Source organism: Lagopus leucura, unplaced genomic scaffold (genome assembly GCF_019238085.1).
Source record: "Lagopus leucura isolate 7727_CA_CO unplaced genomic scaffold, USGS_WTPT01 Super-Scaffold_760, whole genome shotgun sequence".
Lineage (NCBI taxonomy): Eukaryota > Metazoa > Chordata > Aves > Galliformes > Phasianidae > Lagopus > Lagopus leucura.
Window position 1 is genome coordinate 9,894,414 of NW_024962257.1, and position 17,536 is coordinate 9,911,949.

General features: G+C 40.6%; 1 protein-coding gene across 5 annotated transcripts in view; it reads left to right on the forward strand.

Annotated features, from left to right (window-relative positions):
• The window catches only part of CARHSP1 (calcium regulated heat stable protein 1), a 65,715-nt gene that overhangs the window by 17,067 nt on the left and 31,112 nt on the right, over nucleotides 1–17,536 (forward strand). Inside the window, exons 1-4 of one of the 5 annotated variants that reach the window (XM_042864845.1) lie at nucleotides 7,483–7,574; nucleotides 7,926–7,966; nucleotides 9,493–9,606; nucleotides 9,984–10,102. In XM_042864845.1, the coding sequence (XP_042720779.1) occupies nucleotides 10,069–10,102 (34 nt within the window). In that variant the 5' untranslated portion in view covers nucleotides 7,483–7,574; nucleotides 7,926–7,966; nucleotides 9,493–9,606; nucleotides 9,984–10,068. Of the gene's footprint in view, nucleotides 1–7,482; nucleotides 7,575–7,925; nucleotides 7,967–9,492; nucleotides 9,607–9,983; nucleotides 10,103–15,640; nucleotides 15,725–17,536 lie in introns of those variants that run through there. The other 4 variants (XM_042864846.1, XM_042864847.1, XM_042864848.1 and 1 more) reach the window with 4 other exon arrangements.

A 17,536-nucleotide genomic window follows, 5' to 3' on the forward strand; every position in this document is an offset into this window, starting at 1 on the left:
TGTTCTTTCTTTTGCTTCCGTCTCGACAGTTCGTGTGTTCTTTGATTCACAATTGTTTTTTCGCTTGCTGGTTTGTGTTCAGGATCTAGCCCTGTGGACAGGAATGTCTCTTGGAATGTGATAGAAACAAGGTTCAATCTAGGACTTCCCAAAGACAACACATATTTTATATGGTTTCTATAAAACTGGAAAATTAATAATGAACTAAAGTCTTTTCCTAATAAAGCAGCTGGCTATTAGCTTGGAGAAAAGGCTGAACCAGTTACACAGAGACCTGTCTATAGCAGGAAATATTTGTTTGCAGCCAATGGAATGTGGAGCTGACAGTGTTTTATGATTCAAGAAACCTCAGTGCCTGTGAATATTGCTGCTATTATCTTCTGTAACCATAGCACAGATAGAAAAAATATTCCTCTCCCGATTAAAATGCCAATATACCATTGGTGAGCATGCATCCTAATTACTGGGAACCTACCTGTCCTGTTTGGTGTCTGAGTACAGCATATCTCTTACACAAGGTGGATGATAGTGACTCAGATATGAAACATCATTCTTATCAGATAGGATCTGGAGATGTGTTGCTGTAATATGCAGAGTAAACGTTTGAGTGACACATAGCTCAAAACAAAGCAGAAACCACACATATGCAGTCACTTCCAGATGAAGTTATGTGCAAGGTGAAAACATCATACGTGGTAATTTGCCTATTAAAATAAGATGTGTAACATGGAACCAGCCCTATGCCATGCAGGAACCTGAAAAATCCACGTATGCTTTGTAAATAAGCCCCATCCAAAAGCCCAGCCTGCTGTATCTGGGCTGTGTGCCTCACCACAGTGGGGCCCAGTTCTTAATTTTGTTAGTAGTGATTTTCCTTTTTTTTTTTTTTCTGAGAGCTCTGAGCTGGCTGTCAGAAAACATGATTGTAGCATAACAGTTTATTTTGAATTTATTCACGGAATCATTGAAAATATTGAACATCCTCCTCTGTTTGTATGGAGTATCTTTATGAAAAATGTTTTATTTTTCTCTTTTTAGCTTTGATCATGGCTAATAACTTGATATTTGAAAACCATATATTTGAAACTCTAAGAGTTAAAACTCAGTGATGACAATTCAAGCAGTTAGTTAAAATATGTTGTCAGTGTTGGTTCTTTCTGACCGGCTCTTAATGGCTTTCAAGGGGAGACTCTGCCCTGCTGGCTGAGAATCCTTACATTCACAAGAGATGCTACCTTCATGTTCATTCATCCCTGCTGCCAACTGTAATATTTGTGCTTCCAACCTGGCACAAGGCAGACAAGATTTCTGGAAGTCAGTTGGAAACTGTGATATTACCACTGAAGTCTTCATGCCTGGGAGTAATGGGCCACAGCAGAGAAATCCTTCTGTAAGAATTAAATTGCAACTCCTAGTTCTTGTTACGCCTCAATGACTGCTAGACCTAGAACCTCAAATAAATAGACTCCTCAAATGGGAAAATGCACAGAATAGAGAAATTTCCTGCAGAGAGGACAGAGCTTATTTTGCTGGCGTGACTGCGGAGCTCACACTGTGGTTATACAATTGGGATGTGATTGGCACGTCCAAGAGTTGTAAACATTTCTGCTTGAGTTTATTGACTTTCTTTTTAGTAAGACAGATGGGAGTCTGCAGAATTTCTGTTTGTGTGATGTATGCAACGAAGCTGTCTTATGACCACTATACTGATCCCAGAAGGAACAAGGCTGGATAATTTGCCCTTAGGGGCATTTTGGAAAGTTAGCATCCATAGCTAAGTGATCAATGTCAGCAGTAAGCAGTGAGCAGCTGGAAGGAGATGAATGATAGAGAGCTGGGTTGCAGGCCAGGGATGATTCTGATGTCAGAAAGAGTATGTGGTTGGATGACTGAATAATTGTCTAATTACAAACTTCAGCATGGTCAGAGGAGTGAATAACTAAGTTGTCCTTAGAACTCTTTGTTTTAAATATGAAAGTTTAAAAGGAGATTGAACATGCTTTAAATAAGCCAAAAATACCTGTTATTTTGCAAAGACTGCTGAGCCAGGGCTGCAGACTAGTTCCAAGTGCAATGAAAATATTTTACAGGTGGCTTCCTGTGGCTCCAGCAAAGGATCCTGTCATACAAGAGAAGGTCAATGCAAATGTTTGGGTACCACAAATTAAAAGGACATCAAAGGCACAAATAGACAGAGTCCCGTTGCCTGCTGCCTCTCAGAAGATGGGCTTTGTGTCTCATATCAAGGAGCAGCCAGATGAGTGCTGCCAAGACTCATGTCCACATTGATGGGGGTTCTGCTGGGGGCTCTTGACTCACCTAATTAACTGGGTAAGTAATTAATGTTGGTCTCAGAGTGGAGTAAGGCACTTCCTGGGAACATAGTTGCAACTGGAACACCTACTGGCCATAGCACAGATAGGTATTATGATAGAGATTGTGTGCTAAGAAAAATGGAACAGGCGGATTCTTTCTGAGCAAGACCAGAGAGTGGTGGTATTAAAGCCAGGTTCTCCTGAACTGAGTAGGGAAAATATGAAGTGGAGAGAACGGAAAAAATTACCCACCTATCTGTTGTATTTGGCTCAAGACAGCTGAAGGAGCTTCTCTTGTTTAGGAGATTTGACTGAGTGAAAAGCACTGAAAGCATTTAGAATTATAGAACAGAATCACTGAAGTTGGAAAAGAGCTTTAAGATCAGAGTCCATCTGTCAGTTCATCCCTACCAGACCCACTGACCTATGTCTCTCAGTGCCACATCTCCACGCACAATTAGAAGAGAATATGACAATAGTATGTGAAAAGCAAAGCTGCAACAGTTGAAAACTAAAATACAGATTAATAAAACATTAATTACTGAAATCAGTATTGTATCAAAATGAAAATTCAGACAGAAATTGCGCGGACGCCCAAGCACTCACGGTGCAGGAAGTGGCTTAAAAACCATGAAGATGCTATGGTGACATTTGTCTGGGTTCAGCTCACCCTGCAGCTGGTTGACTGGGTGCTGCCACCTGCAGTCTGTGTTGGTCCAGAGCTCCCTGATTCGCTGAGTGATGAACAAATGCACGCCTTCTCACTTTCAGAAGCCTCAGGTTTAAATATATTCGCATGTGCTATACTGAAATTCCACCTTAGCGATTTTGAATAATCAAATAATTTGTGAATACTAAGAACAGGCACTAAAACCAATACTCTAAACAGAATAATTTGTGAAGACTAAATTTAGAAAGAAAAAATTAAAGATAAAAGCCAGAGGTATCTACTTAGATCTTTTACCAACAATTTCATCATTCATCTAAGGATAGAAAGCAGTGGCCAATCACAAAGTCTTTAATTCAGTATCTCTTCTTAGTGCATGCTACATGATGACTACCATTTGAATCCTTTCCATCACGGAATTCAAAATGGGCCATGCAAAGCTCTGCGTAGGGTTTTGTTGTTTTGTTCTTCTGGAGCTCAAGTTGAGGTCAGAATCTACTGTCCTTCGTGATCCTTTATTATTTAGGCACCTTTAAAGTTTTTTTTGCATTTGATCCCGGAGCCCTCTCACATTGGAACGGCCCCATTCTTGAGCCTTGTGCAGCAGCTGGGGTATCAAGTCCTTACTAATTACAATGATCCCGTCTACTTTATATGCAATGCTTTCCTTGATGGAAACAAGAGACACGATAGCTCTCCCTAGAGCAAACTGATCCTCTGCCTGAAAGTTTCCCAAAACCACTGTCCAGTAATGTCCAAATATTGACCGGGCTGTGTGTGGAGCTGTGCCAGGAGTGACTAGCAGGGAGTTAAAGGTGTGCAAAAGCAGTACAAGAGATCAGAGAGGGAATTATCCCGAAATGATCTGTAAGTAGGATGGTTGTTAAGGTACTTATTGTACTGTAGAACTTGCTTAATGTTCTCCTGTCAGGCTGTGAAAACACATCCTTATACCGGTGTGTGACTGAATTTAAAAGTCATTTGTGCTTGGCGGAGTAGTTTAAAGCAATTTCCTGCTATTTCTAGTTTCAGTCCTGCTTAAGTGCTGAAATCCTACCCTTTGTAATGCAGTCCTCATTCTGCGGGCACTGTGACATGAAAAAGCAGGCACATACTCTGGAGAGGTTGCTAAATGTGATCACCGTGGTGAAGTGCAAACTTTGTTTTGGTATGGAAAGACAGGAATTGTACTTGTGCATAGCTTCTGGCTGCCTAGCTGTTGTTCACTTAAACGCAGGAAATTGTTCTGACTGACTGAGAAAGCTGTTCAACCTTCCTTTTGTTTGGTGACAGTAAAGTAATTGAAAGCCACCACCTGGGGCCAGGATTCATGCATCCTTAAAAGTCAACCAGGCCAAGTAGTCCCTTAAGCCCTGAGACTGGGGGTGGTGCTGGCTGGTTGTGTGTGAATGGGTGCGTATGAATGTGTAGAAACTGAAAGAGAAGACAGGTAAACTAAAGAATCGTTGTGCTCTTAGCTGTGTTCTTCTGTAGAAGGTCCTCTGGGATGTTAGCCCCAGCAGATGGAGATTTCGCCTGCACTGCAGAGCCAAAGCTAATTGGATTGCGTGAGCGTTGGTAAGAGGCAGCATTAGAGAGAAAAAGGCATCTTTGTGCCACTGAGAGATGAATGGAGTATTTCAGTTCTGCAGTTACGCCTAAGTTTTGAAACCTCTGAAGTGCTGTAATGTCATTTTCAGTTATGTTAGGGTGAAAAAAGAAGACACAGAGAACAGCTGTGACAGGAGTCAGCTGGAGTAAATTGTGCTGTGCAGTTAGGATTTGTTTGAGATGAAACAGAGCCCTGAGATGGGCTCCTTGGCTTTGAGCCACTGCTGAGCAGCCCAGTTCCACTGCCACCACCTGTCTGCCGTCCTTCTGTGGTTCAGGCAGAAAGGAAATGCCTGCGTCACGGCCCCGGTGTGTATACACCCAACTCCTGTTTTACTTGGGAACCAGGTACTAAATCATCAAGATACTTTTACATGGAGATATTCAAGGGAGGTGTATTTTCTGTGCGGAAAATTAATCAAGAATCTCTCTGCTCTCTACTTTGCGTCTGGGTGCAAATAAGCATTGTTAGCAGAAGTGGCAAAATCTGTTCCTAGTAAAAGAGGTCTGTCATTAGTCTGTGTTCCATCAAAGGTGATGTGCTGCTGACATGAGGAGTCTTTATGCATTCTTTTTTATCAGAATTTCACTGCTGTCCATGAGGTTCTGTTGCTTTTCAGATATTTCTGACTGAAGGATTGAAAGAAACACTGTTGCCTCTAACCAAATGCTTTCATTTTTGGAACGTGAGGAATTCATGCAAGTGACAGATCAGAGAGCAGGTTAATTCTAACGAACCATGATTTTCTCAAGCAGCCTGACTCGGGAGGAGAGTGTTTCTTCTCAGTAAATAACTATTAAGCAAGAGTAAGCTGGGTTAGCTGCCTCTGGGAATTCTTAGCACTGCTCTCTCATTATCTTGTGCAAAAAATACTCAGCAGTATAATGCATGTTTCCTCATGCCTCTATTAGGAATGTAAAAAGACATTATGCAAGAAATAGCTTTTTTTTTTTTTTTTTTTTTTTTTCCAGACCTGCTTGCCCCTGACAACCAATTCATTTCATTTCCTAGGAAAGATGAGTGAATGCTAGAGAACAGCCAGTGGCATTGCTGTGAAATGCCTAGCTTTAGCTGCAGAATAAAGAGAAGTCTCTCTCTTACTCTGTCATCTGATTGCAGCTCTCAGTGGCTGATGGCAAAATGGCTAATAGTTTCACATAGCAGTAAGATAGGCCAGTGCATTGAGAACCTCAGAAATATTACTGGTTTTCATCTTTTTTCTCCTCGATGTCAGCTGAGTGATGCTTTCCCATCTGCCATTGCAACCTGTCTCTGGATTGTTGCAACAGCATTCATCAGCAGAATTGACAAAACCCAAATGACATGAACGACAACAGAGAAAGACCCAGATGTTACTTCATCAACACTTTTACATGGGGTGATCAGCCACGTTCTGCCCAGTCTCATCAGCTCGCTGTTTTGCTCTTAACAAACAGTGTTCCTGCTCTGGGGCTTTGTCTCAGGGTAAAGCAGCATGTGGAGGGCAGAAAGAGAGAAAAATGAGCAGCAGCTCCAAACAACCTACTGCAAGATTTCCTGTTCTATGGTTTATAAATGTATTTCTTGGTATTGCAGTAATTCTGCGATGTAGGAGTTCAGGTTTGGATCCTTCTCACCCTGCAGTAAGAGGAGCCTGTGTCAGAATCTGTTGGAAGGAAATGTGTTCATGGTTTGAGTACTCCTCTGCATTTTGCAGAGGAAGTAGTGGAACTAACCCAGCACATACTCACACACGAGTCTGAAAAATGGTACCTTTCCCTGTTAATCTGGAAGGGTGGGTCACCAGTGCCCTGTTCTGCTGGTGTCTTCTGAGAGCAAAAGTCACTTTCAGGATAAAGCCAGGGAATGTTGTTATTGGCCTTTCACGTGTATTCCTGACAAAGTCACACACACTGATTATAAAAACAGTTCCAATACAGAAGAAAATAAGAAAACACGAATGTTTGCTAAATTGTTGGGAACCTGTATGGAAACTGTTGAGTCACAGCCTGACCCGCTGATTGAGCAGCTGGGAAAGGACCCGGTCAGCCCTGGGAGAGCAGGTGAAGGCAATTCAGCTGTGCAACCAGGAGAGGTGGAGCCTGGCTGCACCTGTCCTAGACCTCAATGGGGAAGGATCTCTGATTGGAGATCCCTCCCTTGTGGAGTTTCTCTTGTGAGCTTTCATCTTCAGAGATGGGTGAGTACTTTTTCTTTGTTACACCTTTCCAGTGCACTGGTCCCTTTGTCCTTAGTCCTCCTGTATCACCATTCCATCTTGTTGATCTTTCTGATTGCTACAAAACCCCATACTACTATCCTGTGCTCCCTCTGAGCCAGCTAGCAGCAGCAGCAGTAGTACAGATCTTCTGGCTTAAGTTTACAACAGGATTTAAAATTTTTTGGAGGATTTTTTGAGTAATGACGTACTGTCATTCTGAGCCTGCGGCATCTAATGCTGTCCACCTCTTTAAAAGGGTTTTACGGTGCAGAGATGCAGCATCTAATCAGTGAAGGATGGCTTGTGTCTAGAACAGAACAAACCCAAAGAGAAAGCTAAAAGCAAAAGGCAATTTCTGATGATGGTTATACAATAGATAATGTGTTTACTGGAAATGGAGCCCTTGAGGGAAAGCTAATATGAGCAGTTTCTCAGTCAAGAATGGAGCCACAAAATAGGTATGGTTTTTAAAAAATTCACGCTCTGCCTGTGAGGTTTTCAGTCTCCCTGAAGGCAGGAACGTGGTGTGCAGTAGTGGCAGGGTGAATGCTCACATGTTGCAGGGATGTTGACTACAGAAGGCCTGATAATAGAACACAGCATCAGCAGAAATGGAAACACCCTAGCCAAGCAGCTTTGTAGTTTCTGTGACAGGGGGTAGTGCATTTTCACAGTTGGCAATATCTTATTTTTCTGTGTTACCTTAGGATATAATCCCTTACATACCAAAGGCCTGCAGGCCAGAGACTGAAAACCACTGGTACTGAGCAACGTGGAAGGGTAGGTGTTTGTGATACTGTGTCTGCATGATGTCATGAGAACATCTGTTCCTTTGCCTGTTAGAACTACTTTATTTGGTTATTATTTTTTTATGTTTTGACCTCACTTCTGGAGGAGAGCTCCTTGCTTGCACTGACAAGGAGTGGTAGAGCACTAAAGCCGAGCTTGTTCACATACACGGAGACTTATGCTGTGTTCCTGCTTGACCAAGAAATGCAGTGATTGTAATTGCTCCATTGATGTCTGTGGTTGTGTCTCAGATCTTTGCTAGACCCAGGCTTCTACAACAAGTCCCAGCAAAATTCTTGGTCTTTCAGCATCTTCCATTACTTTTTTTTTATCTTTCCACAGTGCAACCATAACTCTGATATGGGCTTCAACAGAGATGGAAGGTGAGATTGGCAAACAGCATGTTTCTGCCATGCCGGTCAGCAGTGGGGCTTTGCTTCCATGTTATGAAATCTAGAATTCATTCTGTAATTGATCTGAATAATCCATGGGGAATCAAATCTTTGGAGGCACACATGACAGATTGGTTCTTGTAACTCCTGCTAATAGCTTTGAGCTCCTTCAGCACAAGGTAGGTTCTGTTCTCTCTTTTTGGTTGCTTTAAGTTTGGGTAAGCACACAGCATCTTCTCTTTCCCCCTGTATAATGGAGAAAATGAAACATTATTTTCTCTCACAAGGGTTTGTTATGACTGGTTCAGCATTTATCAATTAAGATGCAATTTGAGTTAAAGCACTCTTTATCATACAATTTAAGTCCTTTTCCTCTCAATCTCCATCCAGTGCTGCTTTCCTTCTGCTCCAACATTAGCTGAATTTGAAATGCCACCACCCTTCTAGCTTCTAAGAGGGTAACTTCATGTAAATGACAAGTCCTTTGCTCTCACTGTTTGTTTGGAAGTGACTTTGGGGGCCAGTCATAGAGTGCTCTGCATTAAATTGTGATGTATTGCAAGATAATTACAGAATAACAGCAGAACTTCCAGGTGAGACTTCCCACTTCAAAGGACTGTTTATATCCAATAATGCAAGCTTGCTGAGCATACTTTCTGACTTGAATCGTTGCAGCCAACTCCTTGACAGGGTTTTCCATCAGGGTTGTTAACATATGCTGGCTGTAAAGTGGCACCAATTCACTCATGGTCATTTGTTGCACATTGGCTGTGTGACATCCCAGAAGTGGTCAGCTGCTGGTAACTTATTCTGTGCTGGAATGTCTGCTGGCATGCAGTTATGCAAGGATCCAGGATAACGGATAAGTTCAGATAAATTACTGTTTCATTTATGTGCTGCATTGCTTTAGCTGTGTTTAGCAAAATAATTGGAGTGTTTAAGGCTGCTTTTCCTAGAATACATACACATACCTGTATGAAGACACTTGCACCTTTGAAGTGCATTCTTCTTTCGTCCCTATAATAGTACCTTCCCTGGGTAAAGTACCTGGTTCAGGCGTCTACCTCTGTTAATCAGTGGTTAACAGTGCTATTGAACACCAGTTTCCTTTCTCTGCTCACCAGACTTGTTTTAAGATACCCAGCCTTCTATAAACTAGCAAAAAGCACATTCAGCTTCCCTTGCAGGCATTTGTTTGTAGATGCAATGTGTTTATTGTTTGTTAATCAGATATACCTGCCCTCTTTAGTGCCTTTAGGTGAGAAGAGGTTTGTCTTACTTTACATCTCCTTTGATCAGAAAGGTAAATTGGGCTCATAAGCAATACTGAGGTTGTTGCAAGAACAATTTTCATGCTCCATGGAAAGAATAGCTTTCTAGGTAATTAAAAAGAGAAAGAAGAGAGAGAACACATCAAAGCTGTGAAGCTTCCTCGTCAAGGGCACGTTGCTCCTGTGCTATGTCTTGCTCTCCATCTGCTCCATGGGAAATGCGCTGATTCCTTCACTGTTTGACAGAGGACTTGCTGCCCCAGATCTGCTCAGGAAACAACACAGGACTTAAAAAGCAGAGAAGCACCTGTAGTTTAAGAGGATGGAAAATCTGCATCAATCTGTGCCTTGGAACACAAGGTGAGGAAGATCCTCAGATAACATGGAGTCCATCAAATATTATCATTGAGCTGGCTGATGCAAACCCTTCTGCTGTTTGTCCTGAAAGATTTTTTCTAATGACTTCTTCCACTCAACAGTCTGAAAAGCTAAGACACGGCTATTTTTGCCAAGTTAAGGGAAATTAGGAGAGTGAAAGTAATAACTCAGGACCACGCGATGTGTCTATCGATTCCCAGCTCTAAAGAATGGGGTGTCTAAATTCTGTCAAGTTTAAATATCTTCATTTGCAAATCAGTTCTGTCTGCATGTTTTCCTTTGCTACAAAAACACCTGAGTAAATAATTGTGAACCTGAAAATGTAATTAGTTTCTATTTTTTTTTTTTTTTCTTTTCAGTATGAATGGATCATGAATAATCTCAAACAAGAGCAAGATTTGAGACTATGGCCAATTTCCTCAAATGAATAACTGACTGTAGGATATGACTGAGCAGTCTGGAACCTGGCAGCAGAGTGGTAAGGCTAACGGGCTGCTTTTCTTTCTTTCTTTTTTCTTTTTTCCAATTGCGTGGCTGCAGTGAAAAACTGAGAACAATTTCATGTTGCTCAAACAAAAAATGAAGTGACTTGAAAAGTGTGTATTGCACCAACATTTTATTTGCTATGAAACATCTATGCCATGATGCGGATTTTAAGACATTTACAACCTGATAAGAGTAATTAAACTAAGTTGTCTAAACCTGTTATTGAGAAGGTATTGCCAGGGGCTGTTGTGTGATAGCAGTGATGTAATATCAGCGTGTGGAATCACCCCACTGCTCACTGCAGTGACTTTAGTGAGCACTTCTATCTGTGCCATAAGGTTTGATTTCACTCAAGTGAAAATCACCCAGGCCCACCAAAATACTGATGAGTTTGGGATAAGCATCCAACTATCTACATGATTAATAAAATAACTCTTGTGTAGCAAGCTCTGGCCTGTCAGAATTTGAGGCTGCAAGTGGAGGGTTAATGGAAAAAAAGAAAGTTCCCATTATTAACAGGAATTAAAAAAAAAAAAAAAAAGGAAAAAACAGAACCAAAAAAACAAGCAGGGAGGACACATTACTGGTGTCATTGCTGATAGATGTAGAAACCTCGAAACCCTAAAGAATAAGGAACCTCTTTTTACTTTCGTCCTTATTGTGTGACATTGTTTCTACTGGTAGGAACCCTTCCATTAACTTCAACTGAAACAGAAGTAAATTCTGAGAAAAAGTTTATCTGTGACTAAAGTGAATACAGTGTCATTCTGAAAACATCAGAGCTAGTAAGCACTGCTGCTACACGTGGATTTTTTGTTGCCAAGAAACTTAGGGATGTAAGACACCTCTCAAAGCTGACTGCCATTAATGTATCCATCCTGCAAGAAATGTGTCTATGAGATTATTTGAGCATTACCAAACACGTGTGGCTATCTCCAGACTTACTGTGAAATCCTTTCCAGATTCTCCGAAGGTATTTCTAGATTCAAGGAGTTAAAAGCATGAGGACAGCAATGTGGCTGTAAGAATGAGAAATGGATGAGGTAGAAATGGATGAACCAGCATACAAGAGATTTATGTTACAAAAACATAATTCAAACAATGTATTCTTATACTTTCCTAGTGAATATATGTGTGGGTTTTTTTTTTTTTTTTCTCTGAAGAATTCTGACTGGCAGAAGGAGAATTCTGTGATGAAAGAAGGCATCCTTATCTCGGCCTTTTCCTTGTCAGCTGCCGTGATGTTAGCATGGAATTGTCAGTTTAAAAAGTGAAAAAGCGTGGTGCTGCCTGCTCCTGCACGCCTAGTTCTCACTGCCAAAGGATCCCAGATTGCCACAACACAGTGCATTCATGAGCCACTCCTCAGTGCTATGGAAAATAGCCCTTCATTAAAAGGAGGAAAAAACTTTAAAAAGCTGATATGTGAACACTCCTTTTTTAATCCTCCTGCTTCTCCTGCTCCTTCTCCCACCGTGGGGATAGGAGGAGGGAGAAGCCAGGACAGAGGCTAGTGAGATCCTGAGGGTTCAATGCCTGTGTAAGCAGAAGCTGAACTTTTGAAGAAGCACTTTTCTTGAGCAGTTCTCTCCTGAAATGGATAGAGGCAGGAAGGAGTGAAATGGATAGAAAAAGGTTGGAAGCAAGGTAGCTGAGTATTTCCTGTTTGCTTTATCTGTTTGAAACAAAGGGTTGGAAAGTATTTCCTTTTGTTGATGATGAGTTTGTAGTTATTGTTGGGAAATTAGTGTTTGACATCATCGTGAGGGCTTTTCTGGTTAATCAGAGCTGAGAATAACTGTAACCAGCCCACTCTGCTGCACAATATTGCACTGGTATTGCGTTGGTGCTATAATAGCATCTGCAGAAACAAGGTCACATGGAGAGAAACATAGTAAGTACTGCCCTTAGCTGGCACTAATTCAAGAAACAGATTAGTTTCCTGGAAGAGCTATAGCACCCTCACTGTTCCAGAGCCTTTCTCCAGTAATGACTGTGGGGCAGTCTCAATATATATTCATCTTACAGACTTGGAATGGGATGAAAATTGTATATCTCACTTCCTCTTTTATTTAACGCAACATTTACTCATGTTCTTCAAATTTGCATAGGTTTGGAATTATCTTTGCATAGAGTTGGAATTATCTTTGAATTTTCCCTCCCTCCCTCCCCACCAGTATTTCTGAGCATTTGCTTTATATCGGATCTTCTGATGAAGATTTGAAATTAGATAAAAGCTTTTCATTCAGTTTCGTTATTTCTCAAGCTCTTTGTCAGAGTTTGGAGTCTTATCTTGTACACACCTGGAGAAAGTATATTGAATTCTTTGCATCAAGGGCTGCTTACATATTCCTGTACCTTATGTGCTGCTTATTTCTGCTGACATAAAAAAAAAATTACAGAAAGTGAGTGCATCTGTACTTAGTGCAGTGTTTCATGCATTTAACTATATATTGATGTACGTGCTTAAGTGTTTTGTTATGTTGGAACACTTCTCTCTACAGTGATTAGAAGGGCTTCTTTCAAAGTGGGTGCAGCACCAGTATAAGTGGAGCAGCATGCAGTTAGAGAAGAACATGACTGCTACTGTCCCCATGTATTTTCAGTGCTATTAAAACAATTTCTATCAGGCATCTGATCTGTAGAAATAGTGAGGACTGTGCAATTCTGTTTAAGTGCATTCACTTTTATCAGCTCGTTTCTTGCAAGAACACAGGTGTTGTGGTTTAATCTGGCACCACACAGTTGTTCACTCATTCTCCCCCTTGCCAGTGGGTTGGGTGAGAGAATGGGAAGAAAAAGAAGTAGAACTTGTGGGTTGAGATAAAACTATTTACTAAGATACAGAAAAGGAAAAGGATGGAGATAAAACTATTTACTAAGATACAGGAAAGGAAAAGGGTGATAGTTACGACTAGTGTGTGTGTGTGTGTATATATAGTTGTCATTATCCTGGACTTCACCAAAAGGGCAGTGCAATAGTCTTTATTGTACAGCATTTTTAAATAAAACACAGCTACATTTTCCCCAATCTCTGTTCTGTTCTGCAGTTGAAAAGTATGAGATGCCATAAAAAGCCTGCAGAGATTGTGGGAAGTATAAACAATCTTCTTTCATAAGAGCAAGCTGGATTTACAAAACCAGCAGCACCACTGTTTATTGAGTGGTGTGACAAGCCAAATCAATCCTGTTACTCTTGTTGTAAAAGAGGGTTTTTTAATCCTTGTATAGAACATTCTCCTATTTCTGCAAACCAGAGTTCTTGCTGACTCTTAAACCGAATTTTTGATGCTTTTTGGGTCACCACATAATAAATCCCTTCTGTTGTTCAGACATGCATATTTGCATCATGATCTAAGTGTTAAATGCAGAATATGAAACTCTGGGTCCAAAGGAAAGCTGTGCTATGCACTATCACAGTTAAACTTGCATCCATGGCACCCATAAGAGAAATGCAAGGGAGGAGAGCACTGTTATCTGTTAACTTTGCCATCCTCACTTTTTTTTTTCTCCAGCTGTTGAATGCGTTACGAGCTTTGCTGGGATCCCAGTGGGAGACTACAGAAATTTTATTGTTGTCTTCAGTGAGAGCAAAATAATTTCCTGGGATCTATCCTCTGCATTGAAAGATGTCAGAAAACTCAGCACTTCACCAGGGATATGGGAGAAGTGGGCTTTGTTCTGTTCTCCAGTCTGAATGGATTTGAGCCTACATCGTGTATGTACCCCTCTTCTGGATCTGCATGGTCTTCAGTCTTGAAGCCCTCTGCTGTTGCAGTTCTGTTTGCCAAAAATGAAGCAATTAGAGTAAGAATTAGAGTATCATCTATTGATAAAGGGAATTTTCTAGGTGAATATAATTTTGTATTTGAGACACTCTTTGAGTGACTTGTACAGTCTGTTTCAGCCAAGAGAGACCAGTGAAGAGGGGAACACTGAAGAATAAACAGTCTTATCTCCCCTGGGAGTCCCTTCAGTTGAATGTTCTCACATTCAACTTCAGTATCCTGTGCTTTCAGCTACTATTAAGGGGAAAAGCACCACCCTTCTTGGGTTATTGTTTTGCAGAAAGAAATGGGATAGATACTTGGCTCTTGAAGGGAGGGAGGTCAGGAATCCTAATCAGAGAAGGAGGAACGTGTGGCTGAAAGTACCTAAGTTCAAAAGGTGACTTAAGACACACTTTTCTTTTCTGACTGTCACATGTTTTTTTATATTACATCAGCCCACACATACTCTATAGAGTAACCAATTACAAAACTTGTGGCCAACTTCAAAACCTGTATGTACTTTCACCATGCATCCACTGCATGGTTTGCATATGCTAGGCCTCTAAGAAGATGCCTTTTAAATAGATGTTCTTCTGCATATGTTAGAACATAACACCAGTCCATTACCTTCCAAGAAAGACTATTACATATTTTGATGTTGTGAAAGTTTCATTTAATTCTAGGGGAAAAAAAAAAATGATGCCACCACCATGGAAGGTGTAAAAAAAAACTCTTTGTGAAAGTCAGTTTATCTCAAAGCAGTCTGTGCTTTCTATGGCTTCAACATTCCTTTAGCAGAACAGGTCAGAGAGTTTTGCCCTGCCTCTTCATTTCCTAGCAAGTATAGCTCATTCTGTTTGGTGTGAGAAGCATCTGCAGGTTTGCTGCACTGTCTGACTGCACTTTCTGAGGCTGTTCTGTGTTGTACCTAAAAAAAGAATTGATGCGGTGGATGAAGGCTGTGTCTGACGATCAAATATTTAAACCTGGCAGGCTTTCAAGAGTGGCAGGTCTGTTAGCTGGTAGAAACACCCTTGTTTGGCCAGAGATGACTTGTTCGTTTTCAGAGGACTTGAGATAATGTGCGCGTGAGATTCTACATCCAGTGTATTTTAAGAGAGAATGAAGATAAAGATGCAAGCAAGGAGTGTTTTGTTGCTTATATCTTACAGATTGTAGCAAGTACTCATACGCTAAGAAATGTAGTTGGAAGAATGCATTTGTCTTTTCCTGGTGTGGGAGAGAGAATGCTAATGGGGCTGATGCCCAAAATATACACAGATTTTCTAAGCCATGTATCATAGTGATCATAAATATAGGAAATCATTTCTTGTTACTTGGACAATAAATGCAGTTTCTGCTACAAACTTCTGGGTACAAGAACTCTGTAGACACCAGGATATTGGAGTTTTGTACTGATTCCTCCATCACATGCTTTTCTGTCTGTTTTCTTTCACTTAACAGTTCTCATACTATGGGAATTTTACCTTGTTGCTATTCCCCCCCCCCCTCAAGAAAAAAACTCCAATTGTTGCAGTTTCTTCTTGCTGGACAGATTGTTGAATTTGCTGCAACAGTGTTTTGGAAGAATCCAGCTGCCCAGTTGAGTTACACAGCTAGTCATTTTCTGAAAGAAGTGGTAACCTCAGCCCTAGGGGTGTAAAGTTATTTATACCAGTTTAATCTTAGCTCTGACAAAGAATCCATCCAATGATACAGAGCAGAGCTCTTTGTAGGATGTGAAGTTTAAACATGGATGTGACCTCTCTGCAGTTTGGGATCTACATAGAACAGATGGGCTGGGAAGAGAGGAGCATGGAGCTTGTTCTGAAGATGGCACTCAGGTTAGTGAGAAGATCTCAAGGTGATTCTGCAAAATGGACTTCAAAGATCACCTTGAGGATAGTTACCTTACTGAGAGGGTAATCTTTAGACAGCAATCATCGTTTGTTACCTAGAGACATACTTGAACTAGTGCTCAACTCCCAGAAAAAGCTACCTTCCTATGGCCTAAGAGAGCAATGTTTGTAGGCTGTATGTGGCAGATAATAGAACTGAGAGCTGAAATGAGTTTTCTGAAATTCCATTCTATTATTTATATTATTTATGTACTATCACATTTTAATATATGATATTGCTCTTTACCAGTCTGTCAAGAGAGACGAAGCAAGTGGGATTTACATCACTGACAAATGATGTAAAGTATGTCAGAGTGTGAACCAAATGGCTTCTTTTACCTTTCATTTACAATACGAAGATAAAAATGCCTCTGGAATCAGATGATGGAAAGATCAAGACATTTCATATAAGAGGTGACACTCAAAGCAATCACTGCCTCTCGCTAATAACAGAATTATCATTTAAACACTTTCCTGTAAAACTTTTCATTGTCACATTTTTTTTAAATTTCATCAATTCCGAATCTGTAAACAAATCTCAAACACCTGCGTGCTGCTGCAGAGTTCTTTGTCCGTCTGCACCTGGATGCCCAAACTCACCATTTAGCCTCTTGATAGATAGCAAAACTGTCATGTGAGGGGAGCTACCTGTAACCCATTTTTCTGATCTTCCGATGGAAAGTTCTTTTTACTAGATTTTGCTATGCATTAATTTGGACAGAGCCCAGCTTCCATTTTTATTTCCTTTTTCTTCTTAATTAGCTATCAGTATGGCATCATTTTGAATTGCACGATCATTATCATCATTATTCATCACTGTATGAATATAATAATGAATATTATCATCAAATGTGTGGTGAAATAAATGTATTTAAACAGGTGCAGATAACACAGTATGATATATGTGCTATATTAGTCAAAGTTAAAAAGCAGTCATCTTTTGTTCATCACATCTTTTAGCACTAGTAAAATGCAAGTCTGTTTGATCCCTGTTCCAGTTTAAAATTGGAAATCTGCAGAACAGCTGTAGTGTATGGGAACTGCTGGGTGACGGCCTGAACCTCTGATTGACCACCTGAGGTTAGCACTGAGTCAGCCAGAGGAGCACAGGTGAAGGCAATTCCCAGACCTATTTAAGAGCTGGCTGCCAGTGGGGAAGGATCTCTGCTGGAGATCTGCTCTGCTGGAGTTTTGTAAGTGAGCCCAGGATAGGGGTAAGCTTTCTGTCTGTTCTCTTTTTGTGATCGTAATCTGCTTTGCCAAACTCTTGCTTATTTTGTAATTATAACATCTTAATATTCATTGATTATACACGTAGCAATGAGGTTCTTGAGCAGATGCTTTTGTATTTTGTAGTCTAAAAAGTTTCTTAGTTCACTGCTATATACTAGAAATGCATAGTATTTTAGTGTCTATAGTGACATGCTGTAGTTCCTATACTTAGTGTTGTTCAATGCTTATTGATTGCTTTGTGCCCTGCATCACTCTTGCAGATTAATTTGTTCTTAATACATTGTACCTCAAAAATGAAACTTCAGCTGAGATGCTGCATCTTGTCTTCAAATGTTAATGACCTTTGTCTCTTAGTTCCTGGCCTGACATTAGTATGCATAAAGCAAAACTTGGCACAAGCTCACATTTGGATGCCTTTAAAGAGTGAAAATCAGGCTGGCTTCTTGACTTCTTTTGGCAAGTTCATAGCAAACAGGCTTGAGAGTGAATGTGGTGCTGAGGCTGCCAGGGCACCCACTGGAAATA